Source organism: Protopterus annectens, chromosome 14.part0, assembly GCF_019279795.1.
Source record: "Protopterus annectens isolate FY-2018-M chromosome 14.part0, PAN1.0, whole genome shotgun sequence".
Lineage (NCBI taxonomy): Eukaryota > Metazoa > Chordata > Ceratodontiformes > Protopteridae > Protopterus > Protopterus annectens.
In genome coordinates, this window is record NC_056748.1 from 513,344,624 (window position 1) to 513,366,561 (window position 21,938).

Below are 21,938 nucleotides of genomic sequence, written 5' to 3' on the forward strand. Positions count from 1 at the left end.
AGACCTTTTTTTTTTTTATTGCCATAACAAGCTTATGCTGGTCAGACACCTGTCTCTTCAATAAGGGAATCAGGAACTTCTTCTTTAACAAGAGCTTGGGAAATCCCCACAGGCCCTTCTGATATAATCAGCCGCAGCTCCCTCTTCTCATCTGCAGCAGATGTATTCTCAGCCTCAGTGGACGTGCAGGTAACCCACCCTGTATCAGCTTTCAAAAGGCTCATTACAAGAGGGAGCTGCTCTGAAAACCGGATAGTCCTCTGGGTTCTTCCTCTGATCCAATGGAGACGTCTGGTAAAGGCTGGACAACAGAAGTTTGCAAATGTATCTTTTTGGACTTCCTCTTGACAGGTGGCTGAATGTCTGGGTAGGTAAATTCAGAAGTCATAGTTCCTTCAGCTAGCAACTTTAGACTTTGGCTCTCCAAATATACCAGACACAAGGACAAATGGATATAAAGGGACTGGGGTACAAAAGCCTGACAAACTGCACACTGAGTGTTACTGTGGTCTGCATCTAGGCAGAAAAGACACTTCCTGGGTCTATCTTAATGGGAAATCTGTCCCCCACATTCACTTCCCCTTTCTGGATGACATGTAAAATGGTAACTCAACAAAAAGAAAGAAGGAAAAGTCCCCAACAGTGTACTTATCTGCCATAAATTTGGCAGCTGAGACAATGTGAAGAAGAACTTTACAGACTGAACTCAAAGAAGTAGTGTTCAGACTGGCAGCAAAGAAGCTCTGAGGATTAGGCCCTTGTATGTCACTTATGTAACTTACATTCAGAACGCAAGACATACATTTGATGTACAGCGTCTGGAAGGGCCTAAGGCTTTGGTATGCTGGATGGACATATGGCTATCCTCAGTAGGATATTCCTTTAGCAAGGAATGCTGCAAAAGTGTCAAGGAAGGACATCAAGGTCAATCGCTTACTACCTGATGGAAAGCTTACTGCTGGCAAAGTTGCAGGATGTCAACAAAATAGAATACTGTAAAGGATAAGGTTTAGCCTTATGACTGGACTTCTCTTTCTTGTCCTTTCCCCCTCCTCTGGTTCCCCCCTGGGATGATGACAAACATTCCTGCAGATCCCTGCTCTGGCTTCCTCCCAATGCAAAAGTCTTGCTTGCACCAAGGGAGGCCCTGAACTTCTATCTTTCCTTTTTCATGTTAGATGAACTGAAGTTCCTGCATTTCAGACATTTATGCATGCTATTTTTCTTCACTAGTCATTATAAACACTACCCATTCTGCTCCTTACAGATAAGTTTCTGCAAGGCACAGATGGAGAGAAAAACTGAAATCTCTTGTTCTAGTGTTAGCCACAGTATTCAGTCTTTGTCAATACATCAGAAAAAGGTAGCCAACACTAGAATAAAATATCTCAATTTACATCAAACAATAAACAAAACTCAACTGAGAGAGAGGTTCATAGGTAGGTACTAGGCTATCGGTTCATAGGTAGGTACTAGGCTATCGGCCCAAGGGCCTATGTAAGCCTAGCCAAGGCCTACATAAGCATTACCCAGTAACTCCCCTCGCATGTCAAGCAATGTGACTCCATGTTGGCATTCAAACACAGCTTAGAGAAATGCCATAAAATACGTTCCAGGACTTACAGGCTTTGCCTACCTTGGAAAGACTGGTCAAATCTGAGGGTGGTTATTGGCAAGGGATATATGGCTTTTGGTTGAATAACCTTCTATTCTTTATGATTCCTGTGTATCAGTTACTTTGGCATTGAAAGTGGGTACATTTCCCAATGTAATGGTTGCAAGGAAGGAATGGACAGCACAGAGCTGGGTGTGCCTTTCTAGCTTGGTACACTATGTCATGGGTGTGCTGACAGGAAATACAAACTCCTCTAACTCCAGTAGATGGACAGTGAAAAAATGTACCTAGTCAATGACTCTTAGGAAGGTAAACTCAACTTTTGCCCAGTACAGATGATTCTCTGAAGCAAATTACTCTCTACTTGTGGCTTTCAGAGGATTCAGTCATTAGGAATTGGCTACATCTAAGTCTATTAACTGATTAACACAGTTAATTAGATATCAAATTCCTGAGTATTGTAAGGCCTGAGAGAATATGCCGGTTATTCTTGGTCACACACACACACACAATTTTATATATATATATATATATAAATATATATATATATATATATATATATATATATATATATATATATATATATATAATGTGTGTGTATATACATGTATTAAATTAAACCAGCAAATCAACATTTTGCTTTACTTAACTGAAATCATGTTCTCACACACAAGTTGTTTAATAGCAGTACTGAACATGGCATAGTGAATACTACAGATAAGCTACATTCTAACAGTACTGTTGCATATCATTTCCCTTTCAAGCACTGTAGTCCAGTTGCCCAATAGGTAGCACGCTTTCCTTTGGTGCAGAAGCTTGTGGGTTCTATTCCCACGCCATGAAGATCAACTGCTAATAATGCAGTGCAGCATAACAGGTGCTACACTCCTAAGTGTGCCATCCTCTTTGGATAAGATATTAAACCAAAGTCCCATCTGCTTGAGGTGGTGGTAGCTCAAGTGGATGTAAAAGATCTCACAGTACCTACTGAAAAGAGTAGGGAAGTTCTCTGATGCCCTGGCCAAAACTATTTTGAGTCTCCCATGAAAAGAGGTTACTAGCTTAGTGGAACTTACCAACTCAACAAAGGACAAATAAATTAAAAAATAAAAATAAATAAGATAAAGGCAGCTCACACAAGTGCTGCAGGAGTGAAGAGGAACAAGACATGATAGGCTACCTCGGCATGAAAAGAGTTAAATCACCAGTTCAAACATTTAAATGATTCATACTCATTCTAATTCTAGTCTGAGTCTGGTAAAACAGAAATGCACAGTCAAACAAAACAAATAAAATACTGCTAATCATTTTGTAACTTGCTTTAGCAAACCACTGGGTGGTGGTGGTGGTGGGGGCAAAAAAAAAGACCAGCTGAACAGATGTCTCTCTTCTATAATGATACTTGTTGATGACATCATTTGTCCATTTAGGTGCTGTAAATGGACAAATGATGTCATCAACAAGTATCATTATAGAAGAGAGACAAATGCAAGTAGCAACTCAAATGACAGCTTAATTTACTGAAAGCTCCTGGGCACCTCTAGTGATGTCCGGAAGAGCAGTGTGAGTCATCAATAACATAATAGTGATAACTATCAATGGGACGGTGAAAGATAAATTCACTAGCTGGAAAAAACATAGCATTAAGGACCGTTATGTTTGACTGTCTCTGGAGGGATTAAGTCATCTTCTACAAAACAGTGAATAATGCAGATGTACGATGGAAGGGTTCTCAGTGAAAACTAAGTCACATGCATTAAAAATGGAATCCACATTGCCAAAGAAGGTAAATCTTGGTTGGGAGAAAGCAAAAGTCTACAAGGAACAGATGACAGCCTTAAAACAGTAGATCCTAACATTATGCAAAACACTGTTCAATTGCTCCTGGGGAATGTTCAAGCTGGCTTCAAAGCCAGAATGGAGAGTGGGAGAACAATTTAGGAACATAATTTCAGCTGTCACTGTGCATACCACATCCAAGTCCAAGAAACTGGGTGAAGCAAAGCTGGCATAAACAGATCCTGTAAATGAAAGCCCCACATCCACCACTTCTACATAGGTTATCAACAATGCAAACCCAGAAGAGGAGGCCAGGAAAGCTGCCATCAAAAAGGGCAAACCACTGCCATCAGAATAGTTGGAGATACCATAATTAACTCAATGTTTAGGCTCGGAGGGCCTATGATGCCCTTTTTCTTATGCTGTTTCTTCTTTCTGTTCATCACGTTGTATTTTCACTGGAAGGAGTGACCCAAGAAATCTTCAAAGGTAGAAATCTTCAAAACCCATCAAAAAGTTTTTAAAATAGCATCTCATGGGTGAGTTCAGCTAGCAGCTCAGGCATTTGTTAGAGTTCACATAGTGACGGAGTGGGGATGATGCAGCTGGACTGATTGCCTCTTACAGACAGGAGAGTATGGGAATATGCTGGGAGCAAGGATGTTCATGAGCCCCAGTGCAGACATTATAGCTCTAACAAGAGGCTGTTGTTGCAGCAGGTGGGCAAGCACAAAAAGACATGTCACAGTGTAGGAGGAGTTGTTTCCCTCATGGTGTCACTGTATGCTCAGTTAGGTGATGTCACCCAGCATAACAGTGGGGAGGCACAGGTCTTCAGCAAAAAAACCCTAGCTTGACAGTGGTACAATGGTTCCAGTGTCTCAATGCCTCTCCCTGGTAACAGGGGGAAATTACAGCCTGTACAGCCACAGGGGTTCTTCTTTGGAGGGAGGGGACTCAGCCAGTGAAGGGACATGCCAAGGTGAGCCCCCCAAATGTGGTTGCCTGGCAAGAAGAAGCAATAGGAGAAATCATGAGATCTGAAGTCAGCAGTAAGCTTCCTCCCCTAAAAAAGAAGCAAAGTTATGCAGCAAACATCTAATCGAATCGGAGTACTACAAGTGATGAGTATGAAATCATAACTTGGTTTACCTAAGCTCCATCTGAAGACTAGCACTTTTTAAAGGACAATGTACCCAATTTATTCATAGGGAGAAACAGTGTTAAACAGTAGACCAAATGTAACAAAACAGAGCATTACGAAAATCGAAAAACCTACCCATGGAGTAAAGGTTATCAAAGACCTGGTGCATACGGATTATTTCATAGTAAAGCTCATCATAGCTGCTGGGGGTGGGTAGAAATGTGTCTCCATATGTGATAAACATGTTGAATAAATTTACAACCTGTGAAGAGAAAAAAAAAGTCAAGAACATTGTAATACAGGAAACATTAAAACATATATGCACACACAGTGAGAGATTTAAAACATTTCCTCTTATGTGTCTTGTTTAAAAGATGCTTATTTAGCTTGTTTTTCTAAGCTGAATGTACTATACCAAATTTCAATGCTAATGTGTCAAGAGATGTGTACAGAGTCACACAGTACCTGTGAGATTCTATTCCAAGACTGTATGGCTCCCATGTTCACTGCCTACATATCATGGCTACAAAGACTCACCCATAAAATCTATTTGTACTCCAAAACTGCAAGGCCTCTCTCTCAGGAATGAACAGAACTCATGCGCTGGAATGTGGTGTCCACTAATAGAATACTGGTGAAGAGTATCATTCAGCCCAAATGAATCTCACTCTTGAACACCATGGTAGCACATACTGGTGTTTCACACAGAATTAGCACATGCACAATAAGCAACTACATTGTGAATGGAACACCAGTAAAAAACCTGGCAACACAATTTATCAGCACTGTGATAGAGTACTACTTAAGTTTGTATCCACATAAACAGCTTTTGTACCACACTACACTTCAATTTCAGAGTGTAACCTTTACAAAGGCTTTGTTTTGAGGAAACTATGCACAAATAGTCTGGCATAAGTAACCATAAGGAAATTAGAAGTTATGTACTCACCATAACGTTCCATCTGAGTAGGTGTATTCATTTGTCTGCAACCTGTGGGTTATGGATCCGATATCGGATCCGAACCGGCATGGTTTTCCAGCTATGGATCCAAGCTCTCAGCTCCTCCCCTCACCCATAATGCCCTGCTCTACCCTCATGACCTCAGATCGAGTTTGCCAAAGCAACAATACCCTAAAAAGGGCAACAAGGAATATGCAGGAAACTGAAAAGGCCAGGGGGATAGGAGGGCGGGATGGTTGCAGACAAATGAATACACCTACTCAGATGGAACGTTATGGTGAGTACATAACTTCTAAATCTGAAGTAGGATATTCATTTGTCTGCAACCTGTGGGACAGAGTCCCCAGCTACCTGAATCTTGGGCCATCATGGAAGGATATTCGAGCACCGGAGCCAAAGGATGCTCTACCCCTAGATGCAAGATCCAACTTATAGTGGGAAATAAATGTATGAGATGAAGCCCACGTGGCTGCTGCACAAATATCATCTAGAGGAATCCTAGCCTTGAAGGCTGCCGAGGTAGATACTGACCGGGTTGAATGGGCATGAACACCCCGGTGCGGCCTTCCTGACGCTTGATAAGCCAATAAAATGCACTGTGAAATCCAGCGGGACAGAGAAACTTTAGAGATTGGCTTGCCCAAATTGAATTTTGCAAAGGAAATAAACAGCTGGTCGGATTGCCTATGACCAGCTGTCCTGTTGAATAAAATCTAAGTTGCCTGTGAACATCTAGTGAATGTAGCTTATATTCACCTTTGTTTTCATATTTAGGAAGAAAACAGGAGGTTAATGGATTGATTGATGTTTGCTTCAGAAGCGATTTTAGGAAGGAAGGACGGGTTGGTCCTGAGGGAGACACGGTCCGGATGAAATACCAAGTAAGGAGGTTTAGCTGATAAAGCTTGAAGTTCAGAAACTCTCTTGGCAGATGTAATGGCTACCAAAAGGCTGTCTTGTAGGACAAGAATTTGAGATCCACCGTAGCCGGCTCGAAGGGGAGCGGTCAAGGCCTGTAGGACCAAAGAAAGGTCCCAAGGAGGAACTGCTTGTTTTATAGGGGCCTGAGAAGAAAAGTACCTTTAAGAAATGTTTTACACAATTTGGCTGACATAAGAGGAATAGACTCTTGACCAATGTGATAGTGAGAAATTGCCGCCAGTTGAACTTTGACTGTGGAACTGCTGGCACCATCATTAAAGAGAGAGGTTAGAAAGTCAAGCACTACAGGGAGAGGAACCGTGAAGGGATTCAGGCCTTGCTCCGCCCACAGAGAAAGCGTTTCCATTTGCTTGGTAAACCTTTCTAGTGGATGGTTTATGAGCCGCCACCAAAATAGCCTTTACCGGTGAAGAAATACCGGAGTCCTTATCAAGAGTGGAACTGGAGCAGCCAAGCGGTCAGCTTCAGGTTGTCCAGGTTCGGAGGAGGAATGCAGGATGGATGGGATATCAGATCCGGGATGGGATCTAGAATCCAAGGAGGATTCACCGAGTGAGACCTTAGGAAGGGAACCAGATCTGTCGAGGCCAGAATGGAGCAATGAGAATCATTCTGCAACCCACCCGAGAGGCTTTCTGAAGGACTTGCAGCATCAGAGGCAAGGGTGGATAGGCATACAGAAGACCGGGTGGCCAAGCATGCACCAGGCGTCTCTTGGGGTACCTCCGGGAGGAGGTATTAGAGCGAAAAACTGTCGCACTTGGTGTTTGAGGGAGAAGCAAAAGATCGCATGAAGGGGTTCCCCACCGTGCGAATATGCGTTCCGCTACTTGACAATTGAGAGACCACTCGTGAAGGGGTCAGAATGGTGCGACTGAGCTTGTCCGCTAGGATGTTGGACCGACCCGGAATGTGCGTTGCTATGAGAAAGCGATTGGTGGAGATTGCCCATTCCCAAACTCTCATGGCCTCTCGACAAAGAGGGTAAGACCTTGTTCCCCCTTGCTTGTTGATGTACCAGGCAACAGACATGTTGTCCGATTGAATTGCAATTGTTCCCAAGGGAAGAAAGTCCTGAAGTGCTAGCAACGCTAAGAGCACTGCTCTCATCTCTAGAACATTGATATGCAGAAAGGTCTCTGAATCGTTCCACGTGCCTTGGACTGTCCGGCCAAAGTGCCCCCACCGGCGGAGGCGTCCGTGGTCACCGTGGCGAGAGGGAGAAGCACAAAATGGGCGACCTCGTGGAGATCCGGGAGTGGAGCCACCACAAGAGGGACCGCTTGCAAGCCTTGCTGATCGCTATGGGATGATGCATGGGAGAGCAAGGTATGACCACTGTACTAAGAGCGTCCACTGAAGAATGCATATTGAGCCTGGCAAGAGGAAGAAGTGCTATAGCGAAGCCATGGACCCTAGAGCCCTCAGGACCAACTCCGCTGGAACAGAACTTGAATGGAGAATGGCCCGCACCTGGAGCTGCAGATTTAGAACTCTGTCCGCAGTGAGGTAGGCTCGTAAACTCCTTGTGTCTAGTCTGGCCCCTATGAAATCTAAGATCTGTGTGGGCCAGGTTGGACTTCTTTGTATTTATTGTGATGCCCAGAAATGGGGCAAGATGGAGAAAGGAGTCTCGCCAAGAGAAGTAGATGCCTTGTTGGGGCGGTAAGAAGCCAGTCGTCCAGGTAGGGAAAGACCTGCACCCCTGAAGCCTCAGGTGGGCCGCTACCACTGCTAGTACTTTGGTGAACACCCTGGGGCTGTGGTGAGACCAAAGGGAAGGACCCGGAACTGGTAGTGACTGGCTCCCAGCGGAAGCGGAGAAACCTCCTGAGCGCCTGTCCATCAGGATGTGGTAGTAGCGTCCTTGAGATCTATCGAGCACATCCAGTGATTTTCTCCCAGAAGGGGAGAATAGATTGCAGAGTGACCATTGAATTTTTCTTTGGGGACTGCCAGATTCAAGAGAGAGAGGTCTAGGATTGGTCTTAGTTCCCCGTCTTTTTGGCACTAAAAGAATCTGGAGTAGAACCCTGATCCGATCTGGTCTGGGGAACGGGCTGGATGGCTCTTTTCTTTAGCAGATGGCCAATTTCTGCCAAAGCGGCCTCCGTTGACCGGGTGGTACGTCTGGGAGGGACTTCATCTTTGGAAGGTGAAGGAAAGGAATGCGATATCCCTGGATATGATTTGGAGAACCCAGCGGTCGATGTTATGGACTCCCATGCCGCTAGGTGCCCGAACGTCCCCGACTGCCTCCAGAGTAGAGCAGTCGGGCAACCCTCAGGGTTGCTGCGCCGTTCAGAGAAAGGTTCCCTGGACCCGAAGTTTCTGGGAGCCCCTCTGCCTCTAGAGGCGTCCTCCCTGTCCTCCTCTGCCACGGAAGGACTGGTTGTCCGGAGCAGGCTGGGACTGCTGCGACTTCGGAACCACATCTTCTTCTGACCCTTTTGGTTCCTAGAATAGGGCCTCTGGGGTGCAGAGAAGCGGATTCGACGGCAGACAGCGTCTTCCGTCCTTCTCGCTCTGGGTCAGCGTCGCGAACGGTCTTGCCAAACAGAGCAGAACCATCAAAGGCGTTAAGCGGCGCCTTGAAGGGCTCAGAAAAATGAGTGATGGAGCCAGGCCTGGCGTCTAGTGACCAGTCCTGTCCCAGCTCTAGCGGCCCTCCGTTGCATGGGAGAGTAGCCGATAGAAGTATTTGTAACTGACCTAAGAGTGGCCATTTTGGTGGAGTGCAGAACTCTGTCCTCCTCCGAAATGGACTCAGGGGGGGATGCAGCGTATTCCTTAATAAGATCTCGCTGCATCCGAATAGCGTGTGCCAAATAGTTCAGCGCCCTTACCGAGAAGGTCGCGAACTGAACATCCGCTTCCAAGCGGTCCATCATCCGAGACTCCTTGCTCGGTGGGTGGACTGAGGGACTCTCTTGAGCCAGTTCCCTCTTTGTGGCCGCCATCAACATGGCATCTACAGGAGGCCCCTTACTCCAATGGGTCCGGTCGGATGGCGGGCTAAGGATCCTATCCGGTCTTTTGGGAATTGGCTCCACGGTGTCCGGTTCCTTCCACGCCCTGGTGGTAATAAGGTCCACCAGGGGGTCGGCAGGGGGGGACACCCAAGAGGTAGACGGGCCCGTTTCAAATGCCTCCAAGAACACGGACTCGTCCGAGGAAGACTTGGGGCAGACCACCCCTTATACGGAGCATTTCCATGATGTCTCCAAAGGAGACATCCTCGGGGTGACCGTGGGAGCCTTCCCCTTCCTCCAAGTCCGTGTCTTCAGTGAGAGACTCGGGGAGTCAATGTGCCTCCTTTGAGGGGCCTCCTCTGGGGGGCTGTCAGAGGAGTCCTCGCAAGCAGCAATTTGCTCCAGAGGAGCAACTTGGGGCACAGAAACGGGCTGTCCCAGGGGCCGGATGGTGGAAGCCTGGCCCAGTGCAGAGGGAGCGGGGCGGAGCGAAGCAAGTGCCGGGGTCCGGAGACCCTCAACAGAGCCCTCTCCACTACATCAAAGGCGAAGGGAGCCGACCTCGACCAAAGGATCCGACAATCGGCTCCCCTCGGATCGAAGAGTGGATCGGAGCCGCGCCAAGCACCGGATCCGAAGGGACAGTGCGCTCCGACACAGACGGCGCCAAGGAGCACTGATCCCCGGATCCGGCTCGGATCCAGGCTCCGAGATCGGGTCCGGCGCACTCGAGGGCAGGGTCGGGTCCAGTACCAAGTACTACCGGCTCCGACCTTCCCCGCTCGAGCTGCTCGGCTCCAGCTGCTCCGAACCCGGATAGCGGGTCGGAGAAGGAGCAATAGGCTTAAAGGGTGTTGAGCTCCCGGAGGGGAGGCAAGAGCACTCCCATCTGCATCTGGGCCTGGATGAACCTTCTCATCATCCGGTCCAGATCAGCATCAGAAAGGCTATGGGAAGATCTCGAAGAGGCTACCGAGGTAGGCCTGGAGTGCCTCCTCGATAGCCTCGGAGATCGGGTCTCCTCCTCCTCAGGACCCGTGAAAAGCACACAGGGGACCGGAGCCGAAGGAGGAGACCTAACCGACAACGGAGCCGGGAGAAGCTGGCTGGCGGGGCGAAACGGAGGTCTCGGCCCGCCGCTTGTGGTGCTTCTCCCTCCGGTCCCTTTTAGCAGCATCCCTCTCCTCTCCAGAAGCGGGAGTTTGGGTCCCAGGAGCAGGAGGGGTGCCACAGGGGAACAACTGCAGCGCAGGAGTCCCGAAGGAGCGGAGGCGGAGCCGAGTCTGGCGGTAAAGACCCGCCAAGACCAGCTTGGACCTCCGCTCCTCAGTGCCCTGGGGTTGAACCCTGCACAAATGGAACAACCAGATGTGAGGTGTTCAACCCCAAGACGTGTGGCCATCAGCGGGAGAGCTTATGGCCACACCCCGAGCATCGAAAAATATAGATTTAGGCTGGTCAGCCATAATCTATAATCCAGCAAAAGTTACAGAAAGTAACTTAAAACAAAAGACACACAGGCCTACACACACACTACCCATGCGAGGGAGGGAATAAAAAATTACTTACTTTAACTTAAAATAAACTCAAAATACACTATAATAAAGGGAAACCTAAACTTTCACACAAATTCAGTCAAAACCAAAAATTCTCTGTTTTTACAAGAAAAGAGTTCACTTAGCTGAGAGCTATGTACCCAAATCCAGTCACCAGCGCAAGCGAGATCTGGGGTCATGAGGGTAGAGCAGGGCATTATGGGTGAGGGGAGGAGCTGAGAGCTTGGATCCATAGCTGGAAAACCATGCCGGTTCGGATCCGATATCGGATCCATAACCCACAGGTTGCAGACAAATGAATATCCTACTTCAGATCATTACTTATGAAAATGGTCTAAATAAACAGTCAAGGATTCCAGACATCAAAATCCCATCAATATTTCGGTTAGCTTTTGGCCTTCAGTGTGTCAGCAGAATTATTCCCCATACAAAAGCTACCAACTGAAACTCTAATATCCTTTCCTTTTTAATGATCCTTCTGCCAGCACAGGGACATTTTAGCTCACCTTCATAACAGTTATCTAGGGCAGTCATCATGTCTTTGATATCAAAAGATCACCTCCAATAAGATAACAGTGCAGACTATGGCAAGCAGAATCTTTTCCATAAGGTACTCCATTAGGATCATCAGAAAACAGTACAGAATATTGAGAAAATATTTAAAAAAGCCCCCCTACTGAATGACATACCTTTGAAAACCAGAGGTAATGGTAGGTGCTGCATAACTAAGCTATCACCTATCGGTGCTCTCAGTCATCACTGCATGGAGTCATTTACGATAAATGGAACATAGAAGATGGGGATTATTAAGAGGCCATTAACCTTAAGTATATTAAAATATGTAGGAATGAAGCTGAGTGTAGAGATGAACATACCAATAAGAGTCAGCTGTTAGAATCCATTACAATCAAGTGTACTAAAACGTGCAGGATGGAAGCTGGTATAGAGATAGCGATATCAGTAGGAAGTAGCTAGTGTATTAATTATTAGGTAGTAAGACAAATCAAAATTTTAAGAGAAGAGGAGGTTCTTAAATAAAGATCAGTATCTTCACTCTTTCTGTGTTCTGCAGTTGATCTTTTTAACATTATTAATATTAAGGATACACAATAGTTCTACTTGTTGCAGGTGGGCACATCAAAGTGTGTGTAAGAGATTATACGGAAAGAGAGAGCTGGCATGTACCATGAAAGGAGTCTATCAGCCATGTCAATTTTGCTTTATTTACTGAAAAGGATATTGCTGTTGGATGTACTAGAAAAAAAAATGGATGGCTGATAAACTGATACCAAATTTCCTCATCCCATATTAGTTTATTCTGATGGGTGGTTGTTGAAATGTCATTCAAAAATGGCATGATGCAGACTGTTAAAGAGTGTAAAACAGATGATGAAAGAGCAAGGGAGAACAGATAGATCACACAAAGAAATGACTGACAAATGACATGAGCTAGGAGCACCCGTCCTGCTATTTGAGCTTTAGCAGCTACAGAGAAAAGTGAAATGGGACGTACTTAAAAATAAGAGTGATTAAAATAAAAAAGATGTTCTCTTCAACCCAGCTAATTAGGCCGATGGGTGGCTGATGTCATGTTTTGGACAAAACAGGGCATAATTTGGACTGGTGAGAATGCAAAATAGATGAAGTGTAAATATCTATGAAATAAATTGTATCCCTGGTAGAGTTCTAAACTGATCAGAACAAAATCATACAGTAGATTGGATAATGGTTTGGATGATATGGCACTGGACAAAAAAGTAAAAAAGTGGGAAAAGACTACATCTACAAAGAAGGAGTAATTAGCATGACAAGTATAACTTGATGTTCAATGCCGCGACCCCCTACCCCCCCCCCCAAAAAAAAAAAGAGGCAGCCTAATAGAGATCTCTCTCTTTTGGCTTTTCCCGGTTAGGGGTTGCCACAGCGGATCACCTTGTCTGCTCATGACTGGCAGTGGAGATTTATGGTGTTGAGTTGCCAGCCCGGCGCCCAACCTTCCATGGAAGGCACACACACGCACGCACTCACGCCTATGGCCAATTTTAGCATGTCCAATCCACTTGCAGCATATCTTTGGAGATGTGGGAGGAAACCGGAGCACCCAGAGGAAACCCATACGACCACAGGGAGGACATGCAGACTCTGCACAGAAGACACCCCAGCCAAAGATCAAACTGGAAAGCCTCTTGATGTGAGGCGACAACGCTAACCGCTGCACCACTGCAGCCGTCCTCCTGAATACACTTCCTAAGAAGAGAGTAGGTGACAGATGAATGAACCAAAGTTCTGTCCAAAACAGGAACAAGAAAGCAGATTCATGCCTAAACTGGCATTACCACATATCATATCATGCAAAATAGCAAATCGCTTCTAAAGAGCAAACTATATTCATCATGACAGACTCCATCCTGGAAAAAAAGACTTTGCAGAGATCTGATCCAACAATGTGCAAAAGTTGTGTGTCCAGAAGCATATATCTTATGACTGCTGGGATACAAAAAAATCCAGGGTAATCTGGAAGAGATGTTCTGAAGCATACAGAGGAAACAGCTGTGGTAAGGACAAAAGCAGCAACTGCATGACAGGAAACCAGACACATTTTACCAGTATAGAACATAAAAATCAGGTTTGAAGAAGCAATTCTGAATTGTAGAGTTTGATGAAAAATGACCAGATTTCTCTCAAGCCTGACTCTTCAGAAGAAACATGAAAAACTAATAATGTTTAAATATGTAGACGATAGGATCAGGGGGTGGCAATTTGTTAATCAATAAAATCAGCACAGACAAATCTTTATGTAAATTGCAGTTTAATATGGAAAAAAATGATGTTTAAAGTAAAATGCCACAACAAATCTCTTCTATGTTACCTTACTAGTCTTAGTTTCAAGATACTGAGACTATCAGCAATACTGGATGGGTAGGAAAAATAGCCAATAATATTCCCTCTAATCCAAAATGTTATCAAAATCACTTTTCCTTGTCCCTAACTCTGCAGCATACAGAAATAATGTCTTGACTACAAAATCAATTAGCATCTCCGGCAGTGGAAAAGCTGAGCAGGAGAGGTTGCCAGTGAGCTGTTTACATTGGCCTCCCCATCCTAGGTAGAGGGAGATGTTAATTCCAATCATCCTACTGCTTTTATGTAAGCAGAAGCTTGCATGTTCATTCACAAAGAAGGAATCTAGTTTGCAATGGTTGGTAAAGGTGTATATGGATCACCAGATTGCCACCTATAGCAAATTTCTATAGAGTCCTTTGCTTCCCAAAATGCCACAGAAATAACCACAACCCTGGTAAAAGTGGTGCCCTGATTTTGCCTGGAGCTGTCTGTCTGTGGTGAGAATAACAGAAGGCAACAGCCTGGGATAACCATCTAGAAATATTCTGTTTTGACACTACTTTTCCCTTTGAAATGGCTGATGAGCAGTCTTTAAGGATTTGACTCTGACAATATGGTTTCTGAGTTGCTAATGGACATCCAAAGTCTGCCCCCCCCCCCCCATTTTTCAGCTCTGGAAAGAAAACAAAGATTAATGGCCTTGCTCAGAGTAAATTTGGAAATTACCTTGGGTATAAATAAGGGGTTTGCTCTCAAGGTAACCCTGTCTTTGTGAAAAATGGCTTGCCATTAAGACTTGCAACTCTTCTGGCAGAAGTTAGAGAAATTAACAATACTGATTTCCAGGTTAACAGCTTCAATTTAGCCTTGTTTGCTGATTTAAAAGGAACAAAATGAGAAGTTATGTACCTACCATAACGTTCCATGTTAGTTGTCTTCTCTCACCTTTTTTCTTGCTGGATGGGTTCGGAGCCGAACCTCGGCTCCGACTCGGCCACTTACTAAAGCTCGAGAGCTAATTTTACCGGCTCGAGGCAACCCTATATCCCATGATGCTAGGCGATAACTACCCAGATCTCATTTGGTAGCTGAAACAACATTAGGCAATATAGTCCTCCAACTGGAGAGGAGGAGGAAAAAGGATAACCTCGAAAGGATCGCTATCTAAGCTGTAGTTACCCTAGGACAAGCTATTTGGCTGAAAGTGCAAGATCAGGACCCTTCAAAGAAGGGGAAATCTTCTCGGTCTGTCCAGGCTAGGGGGATGGTGGGTGGGACGCAAGAAAGAAGGCGAGAGAAGACAACTAACATGGAAAGTTATGGTAGGTACATAACTTCTCAATGTTAAGTTGTCGATCTCGCCTTCACTCTTGCTGGATGGGACCGCATCCCTAGCACCTTCATCCTGGGTGGCTCATTGGAACAGACTCTTGAGAACGGCGGAACCAAAATTTGCCCTGTTTCTGGAGGCCATGTCCAATTTGTAATGCGAAACAAAGGTATGAGGAGAAGCCCATGTGGCTGCTGCACAAATAGTGTCTATTGGTAGTCTAGCTTGAAAGGCTGTTGATGTGGCTAGCGCCCTGGTTGAATGGGCTCTTGGCCTAGAAGGCAATTCTTTACCTCTGAGTTGGTAAGTACACGTGATCAGAGAAGAGAGCCACCTAGACAGGGTTACCTTGGATACTGGAAGGCCTTTCCTATTTTCTACATAAGATAAAAAGAGTTGATCAGATTTCCTGATTTGTTTAGTTCTGTCCAAATAATATCGGAGCTGACGATGAACATCCAGACAATGCAGTTTTTGCTCCACCCTGTTCGAATAATTAGGGAAGAAAACTGGGAGGTCAATTGATTGATTTAAATTTGTCTGCAAAGCCACCTTGGGTATGAAAGAGGGGTTCGTTCTTAGAGAAACTCTGTCTTTGTGGAAGACTAAGTAAGGAGGACGAATGCAGAGGGCATGAAGTTCAGATACTCTCCTAGCAGATGTAACAGCGACCAGGAAGAGTGTTTTCCAGGAAAGTAATTTCAATGAACAGGAAGCCGCAGGTTCAAAGGGAGGTAGAATCAAGGATGTTAAAACTAAGTTTAGATCCCACTGTGGTGGAGGATCTTTGATCGGGGGTTTGAGTAAAAAGACACCTCTAAGGAATGCTTTGCAAAGCTTATGGGACATGATGCTGCAGTCTGACAGACCTATGTGAAAATTTGAAATGGCTGCCAACTGAACTTTTACTGTGGAGGATGAAGATCCTGAATGAAAAATTTCAGCTAGGAAATCCAAGACCGAGTGAATTGGAGCAGTGAACGGATCTATATTTCTAGCCTTTGCCCAGAAGGAAAAACGTTGCCATTTACTAGTGTAGATCCTTCTGGTGGAAGATTTAAGGGAAGCTACTATAATATCCCGGACGGGATTTGAAATCATAGGAAGCCTGGCTAGGGATGGAAGTGGAGCAACCAAGCAGTGAGGTTGAGAGAATGGAGGGATTGGTGCAGCTGCCCCGACTGATGGGCCAAAAGATCTGGCACTGGATCCAGATGTCAAGGCTGCTCCAAGAGATAACGATGCAGGAACGGAAACCATATCTGTCGAGGCCAATAAGGGGCAATGAGAATCATCTTGGCTCACAAGGCGGTTGCTTTCTGAATTACCTGTGATATTAATGGAAGGGGTGGAAAGGCGTAAAGAAGTCCCCGAGGCCAATTGTGGACTAGAGTGTCTCTGGAGGGATGGCCTGGAAGGGGGAAGAGGGTGAAGAAGTCGGGGCATTTGCTGTTTTGAGGTGTAGCAAAAAGATCGCAGCAAGGAAGGCCCCACTTCTGAAAAATCTCTTCCATCACAGATTGTTTGAGAGACCACTCGTGTGGCATGAGGATAGCTCTGCTCAACCTGTCCGCTATGATGTTGGACTTCCTGGGGATATGCGTTGCTATCAGAAACCGCTGAGAAGAGATCGCCCATTGCCAAAGTCTGAGTGCTTCTCGACACAGTTGATAGGACTTGGTTCTGCCTTGCTTGTTGATATACCACACTACGGACATATTGTCCGTTTGGATTGCAATAGTCCCCAGGGGAAGAGAGTTGTGGAGGGCTTGCAACATCAAAAGCACTGCTCTCATCTCCAGGACATTTATGTGCAGGTGGCATTCAAAAGGTTGCCATGTGCCATGGACTGTCCTGCCCTGAAAATGCCCCCCACCCGATAAGGGAGGCGTCCGATGTGACCGTGGCAACCGGGGAGGGAGGGAGGAATAAAGGGTCTGCCTTGATGGACTTGAGGGGACAACATCCACCAAGACAGATGATTTTTGCAAACTGGAGTTATCATGATCTTGTGGTGCATAGGGAGTTGATGGAAAGACCATTGGGCAAAAAGCATCCACTGTAGAAGACGCATGTAAAAGCGGGCAACAGGAAGAAGTGTGATGGTGGCCGCCATGAGCCCCAATACTTTCAGGACATACCTGGCCTGAATTCTGTCGCTCTGAAGCAGAACATGGACATGGTTTTGGATATCTAAGACCTTTGATCTGTTAACTTTGCTGAGAGCTGCACGGTGTCCAAGTTGGCGCCTATAAAGGTAATAGATTGACAAGGCGACAAGGCAGACTTTTCGAAATTTATAGAGATTCCTAGCCCTCTGCAAATGTGAATGGTATAATCTCTGGCCTGAAGAAGTTGATGCCTGGTGGTGGCGGTGAGGAGCCAGTCGTCTAGATATGGAAACACCTGGAATCCTTGACGCCTCAGGTGAGCCGTAACCGCTGCCATACATTTGGTGAACACTCTGGGGGCTGTAGTGAGACCAAAGGGCAGGGCTCTGAATTGCTAGTGACTGGCCCCCAGCCAAAAGCAGAGAAACCTTCTGGAGCGCCTGTGAATTTTGATGTGATAGTACGCATCCTAAAGGTCCACGGAGCACATCCAATTGTTCTTGCCCAGAAAGGGTAGAATGGACTGTAGCGTGACCATCTGGAATCTTGTCCTTTTTACAAACTTGTTTAGTTTGCTGAGATCTAATATTGGTCTCCAGTCCCCTGTTTTTTTTGGTACCAAAAGAACTTTGAGTAGACTCCGGATCCTAGTTGGTCTGCTGGGACTGGCTGGATGGCTCTTTTTGCTAGTAGTTTTGATATTTCTAGCACTGCTTGTTCCCTTAGACTGGGTGGAACGTCTGGAAGGGTTCCCTTTTGTTGAGTTGGGGTTTGGATAAAGGGAATTTTGTAACCCTCGGATATAACCGACTGTACCCATTTGTCTAAACTTGAGGGAGAGCCAGGCTTTTGGGTACAGCGACAATCTTCCCCCAACTGCCTCCGAAGGTGGACAGTCGGGCAACATCTCAGGGATGTTGGAAGGGTTTGTCAGAGAGAGACTCTCTGCTACCCTGATTCTGCGGACCCCCCTCTGCCTCTTGGGCAGCATCTGTTGTTGTTACCCCCTCTGCCTCTGGGGGTAAACTGACCTCTTGCTTCAGGCGTGACTCCTTGTGATTTGCGGAACCACATCTTTCCACCCTTTTGACCCTTAGGATATGGTCTGGAAGGGGTGGAGAAACGGACTCCTACAGCAGAAAGAGTCTTGCCATCTTGCTCGCATCTGGTCAAGGTGTCTTTCACTTGAGGCCCGAACAACATCGAACCATCAAAAGGGGAGTTAGTGAAGGACGCCTTGAAGGGTCTGCCCATCGGCTGCATAGGAAATGAGCCGCATGGAGGAGTTAACAATGGAGTTTAGGGTTCCTAGCCATTTGTTGATTTTATCTTGGGACCCAGCAAATGACGGATCCTGTAAAACTTCACCCAACTCTTTGAGAACATCTCTCTGAAGGTGGGTGAAGTGACACAAGTAATTCAGCGACCGCATGGCAAAGGTCGCTGAAGAAAACATCCACTTATCGTACCTATCCATGGGTCCTAGAATCCTTGTTAGGAGGATGGATAGGTACTGAAGGATCGGCTAGTTCCTTCTTGGTGGCTGCAGCCACCACCATGGCATCAACCGGGACACCTTTTGTTAAAAATTGCCTATCAGCTGGAGCCGTAATAAATTTAGAAGGCCTCCATGGGGTGGGTTCCACCGAATCCGGGGCCGTCCACGCCTTCCGTGCCACCACTTCCATAAGGGGGTCGAAAGGCGGAGACATATAGGAGGTGGAGGGTCGAAAAACCAAATGCCTCTAGGTAAACTGACTCGTCCTCAGAAGGATTAAGGGAAGACCAGTTCCCCCTCTGTTTCAGGATTTCAAGGATGTCTGAGAAAGAGACATCCTCAGAGGGGGACCTTGGGGATCCTTCCGACTCATCCAAGTCGGTATCGGATGTAATGGACTCAGGGGAGTCCACATGCTTCCTCTTACATGTCCTCTTGCATGGAGGTTCACCTGACAGGTCAGGAGAAGCCTCGGAAGAGGAAGATATTCCCAGTGGGGAAACCTGAGGTGTTGGATCTCTGGGTCCGGGAGCAAGAGAGTGGGAAGAGACGTCAGCAGGCACTGTAGTGGGAGGAGCTGATGGAGATGACTGTTGACCATGTCCTGGGGCTAGTACGCTCCTCATCACTTCGAAGGCTCCCCTATCAGACAGGCCAGAGGGCTCCCGCTCCGAAGAAGTAGGAACCACAGGCCGCACTGACAGGGATGGCTCCGAAGCCGATGTCGGGGCCGAGCTCATCAGCGCCGATGCTCCAAGAGGGAGAACGGGGTCAGACAACGGTCCGATGCCACTCGCCCCCTTGGAGCCGGCGAGAGAGACCAGGCGCCCGGATCCCTCCAATGAAGGCATCAAGGAGGAGATCGGAGCAGAGGACGACGGAGCCAAAGGGGGAGCTATCGGCTCCGAAGCCACAACAGTCATGGCTCCGAACTCTGAGGGAGAGTCGAAGAAGGAATAGTATGTGGAGTTGAAATAGCCACTGTCTGATGAGATGGGCTATGAAGCATTTGGGCCAGTGCCTGAGACTAACAGTCTACTGACCACTCTCTCAAGGTCATGGTCAGAAAGCCTGGACGACCGAGAAGAACGGCTCCGATGGCTCCGCTCCGAGAGCAAGGGTGATCCCGGAGCCGAATGGATCGATTCCAAAGATGGGGATCTGGACCTTTTCCTGGAGATGGATGGAGCCGAAGATACGTCAGCTCCAGCCAGAACCAACCGTGAGAGTAGAGGCTCAGCGGTATCGGCGCAGAGTGGAGCCGATGCTGGAAGCTGCGACACAGAAGTATCGGCTCCAGCCAGAGCCGATCTTGCCACAGATGAAGAGCCAGCAGCCGAAGGCTTAGGACTCGGAGCCGACGGTTTGGCTGGCTTCGAGGGCTTCCCCGGCACAGACTTAGACGGGGAGCCCTCGGGCTTTAATAAGCCCCTTAAGATTAATTTATTCCTGCGCTCCTGCATGACTCTTGGGCTGAATGCATGACACACAGAACAAGAGTCCTGCAGGTGCAGAGGTCCCAGGCAGTAAACACAAGAAGTGTGACCGTCTGTCAGAGACATCTTCTGACAGCACTAGTTACACTTCTTGAAGCCTGAGACCTTTGTGTCCTTCGACATAGTGCTGTCGAAGTAAAAGGGCACAAATGTAAAAAAACACAAACACACGCCCAATCCACACAAACTAAGAAAAAAACAGGGATACAGGGGTACAAACACACCACAAACACAGTACAGAATCCCTGTCAGGAATTAGGAAAGGGGCAGGCCTAACCTAAAGGAGGAATGTATAATTTAGGATAAGGGGAAAAGAAAAGGGTACTAACGGGGAAAAGGTTTTAAATTAACCGTTAAGTTAGCTAAACAAGAAAGGAGTGGGAAAACTAAGTAGAAAGGTACTATATATATATATATATATATATATATATATATATAAACTCCAAGACTTACCAAGAGCCGGTAAAAACGCACCTCGCAAGCGAAAGCAGCAAACGAGATCTGGGTAGTTATCGCCTAGCATCATGGGATATAGGGTTGCCTCGAGCCGGTAAAATTAGCTCTCCAGCTTTAGTAAGTGGCCGAGTCAGAGCCGAGGTTCGGCTCCGAACCCATCCAGCAAGAATGAAGGCGAGATTGACAACTTAACATTCCAAGTTTTTGTAGTACAATATTAAGATCCTAAGAAGCACCTACTAGTTTAACAGGTGGATGAATATTTAAGAAGAAGTTATGTACCTACCATAACGTTCCATGTTAGTTGTCTTCTTCTCGCCTTCTTTCTTGCTGGATGGGTTTGGAGCTGATCCTCGGCTCACTGCCAATACTAAAGCTCGAAAGCTAATTCCACCGGCTCGAGGCTCCCCTATATCCCACAATGCTAGGCGGTAACTACTCAGATCTCATTTGATAGCTAGACCAAGCAATTCTAGTCTCCATTATATGGAGAAGGGTAACCCACCTCTATATAAACCAGAGTGTAAGGTATCCCAGACCTAACAAAAGGGGAAATAGAGGTGGTAGAACATGTGGGAATGAAACTCTTCCAGAGGAAGATCACAAAATGAATTCCTATCGGTCTGTCCAGGCTTGGGGGAAGGAGGGTGGGACACAAGAAAGAAGGCGAGAAGAAGACAACTAACATGGAACGTTATGGTAGGTACATAACTTCTTAATGTTAAGTTGTCTATCTCGCCTTCATTCTTGCTGGATGGGACCGCGTCCCTAGCACCTTATCCCGGGTGACCTATCGGAACAGACTCTTGAGAACAGTGGAACCAAAGTTGGCACGGTTTCTGGAGACCATGTCCAATTTGTAATGTGAAATGAAGGTATGAGGAGAAGCCCAAGTGGCTGCTGCACAAATGGAATCTATTGGCAGCCTGTCCTGAAAAGCTACGGATGTAGCTAATGCCCTAGTTGAATGACTCTAGGTCTTGAAGGTAGTTTTTGAAGCCTGATCTCATAGATGAAGGTAATTATAGAGGTGAGCCATCTAGAAAGGGAAACTTTAGTAACTGGAAGGCCCAACTTCCCTTCCGCATATGATAGAAAAAGCTGATCAGATTTCCTGAATTGTTTAGTCCTGTCTAAATAATATCTAAGTTGGCGGTGAACATCCAGAAAATGTAGCTTTTGTTCCGACCTGTTGGAATAGTTAGGGAAAAAGATGGGGAGATCAGTAGTTTGG

At 46.3% G+C, this 21,938-nt stretch overlaps 1 protein-coding gene across 1 annotated transcript in view; it reads right to left on the reverse strand.

Moving 5' to 3' along the window:
* The window catches only part of ARMH3 (armadillo like helical domain containing 3), a 2,648,735-nt gene that overhangs the window by 448,687 nt on the left and 2,178,110 nt on the right, over window positions 1-21,938 (reverse strand). Inside the window, exon 20 of the mRNA XM_044055591.1 lies at window positions 4,674-4,800. Within this exon, the coding sequence (XP_043911526.1) occupies window positions 4,674-4,800 (127 nt within the window). The remainder of the gene's footprint in view (window positions 1-4,673; window positions 4,801-21,938) is intronic.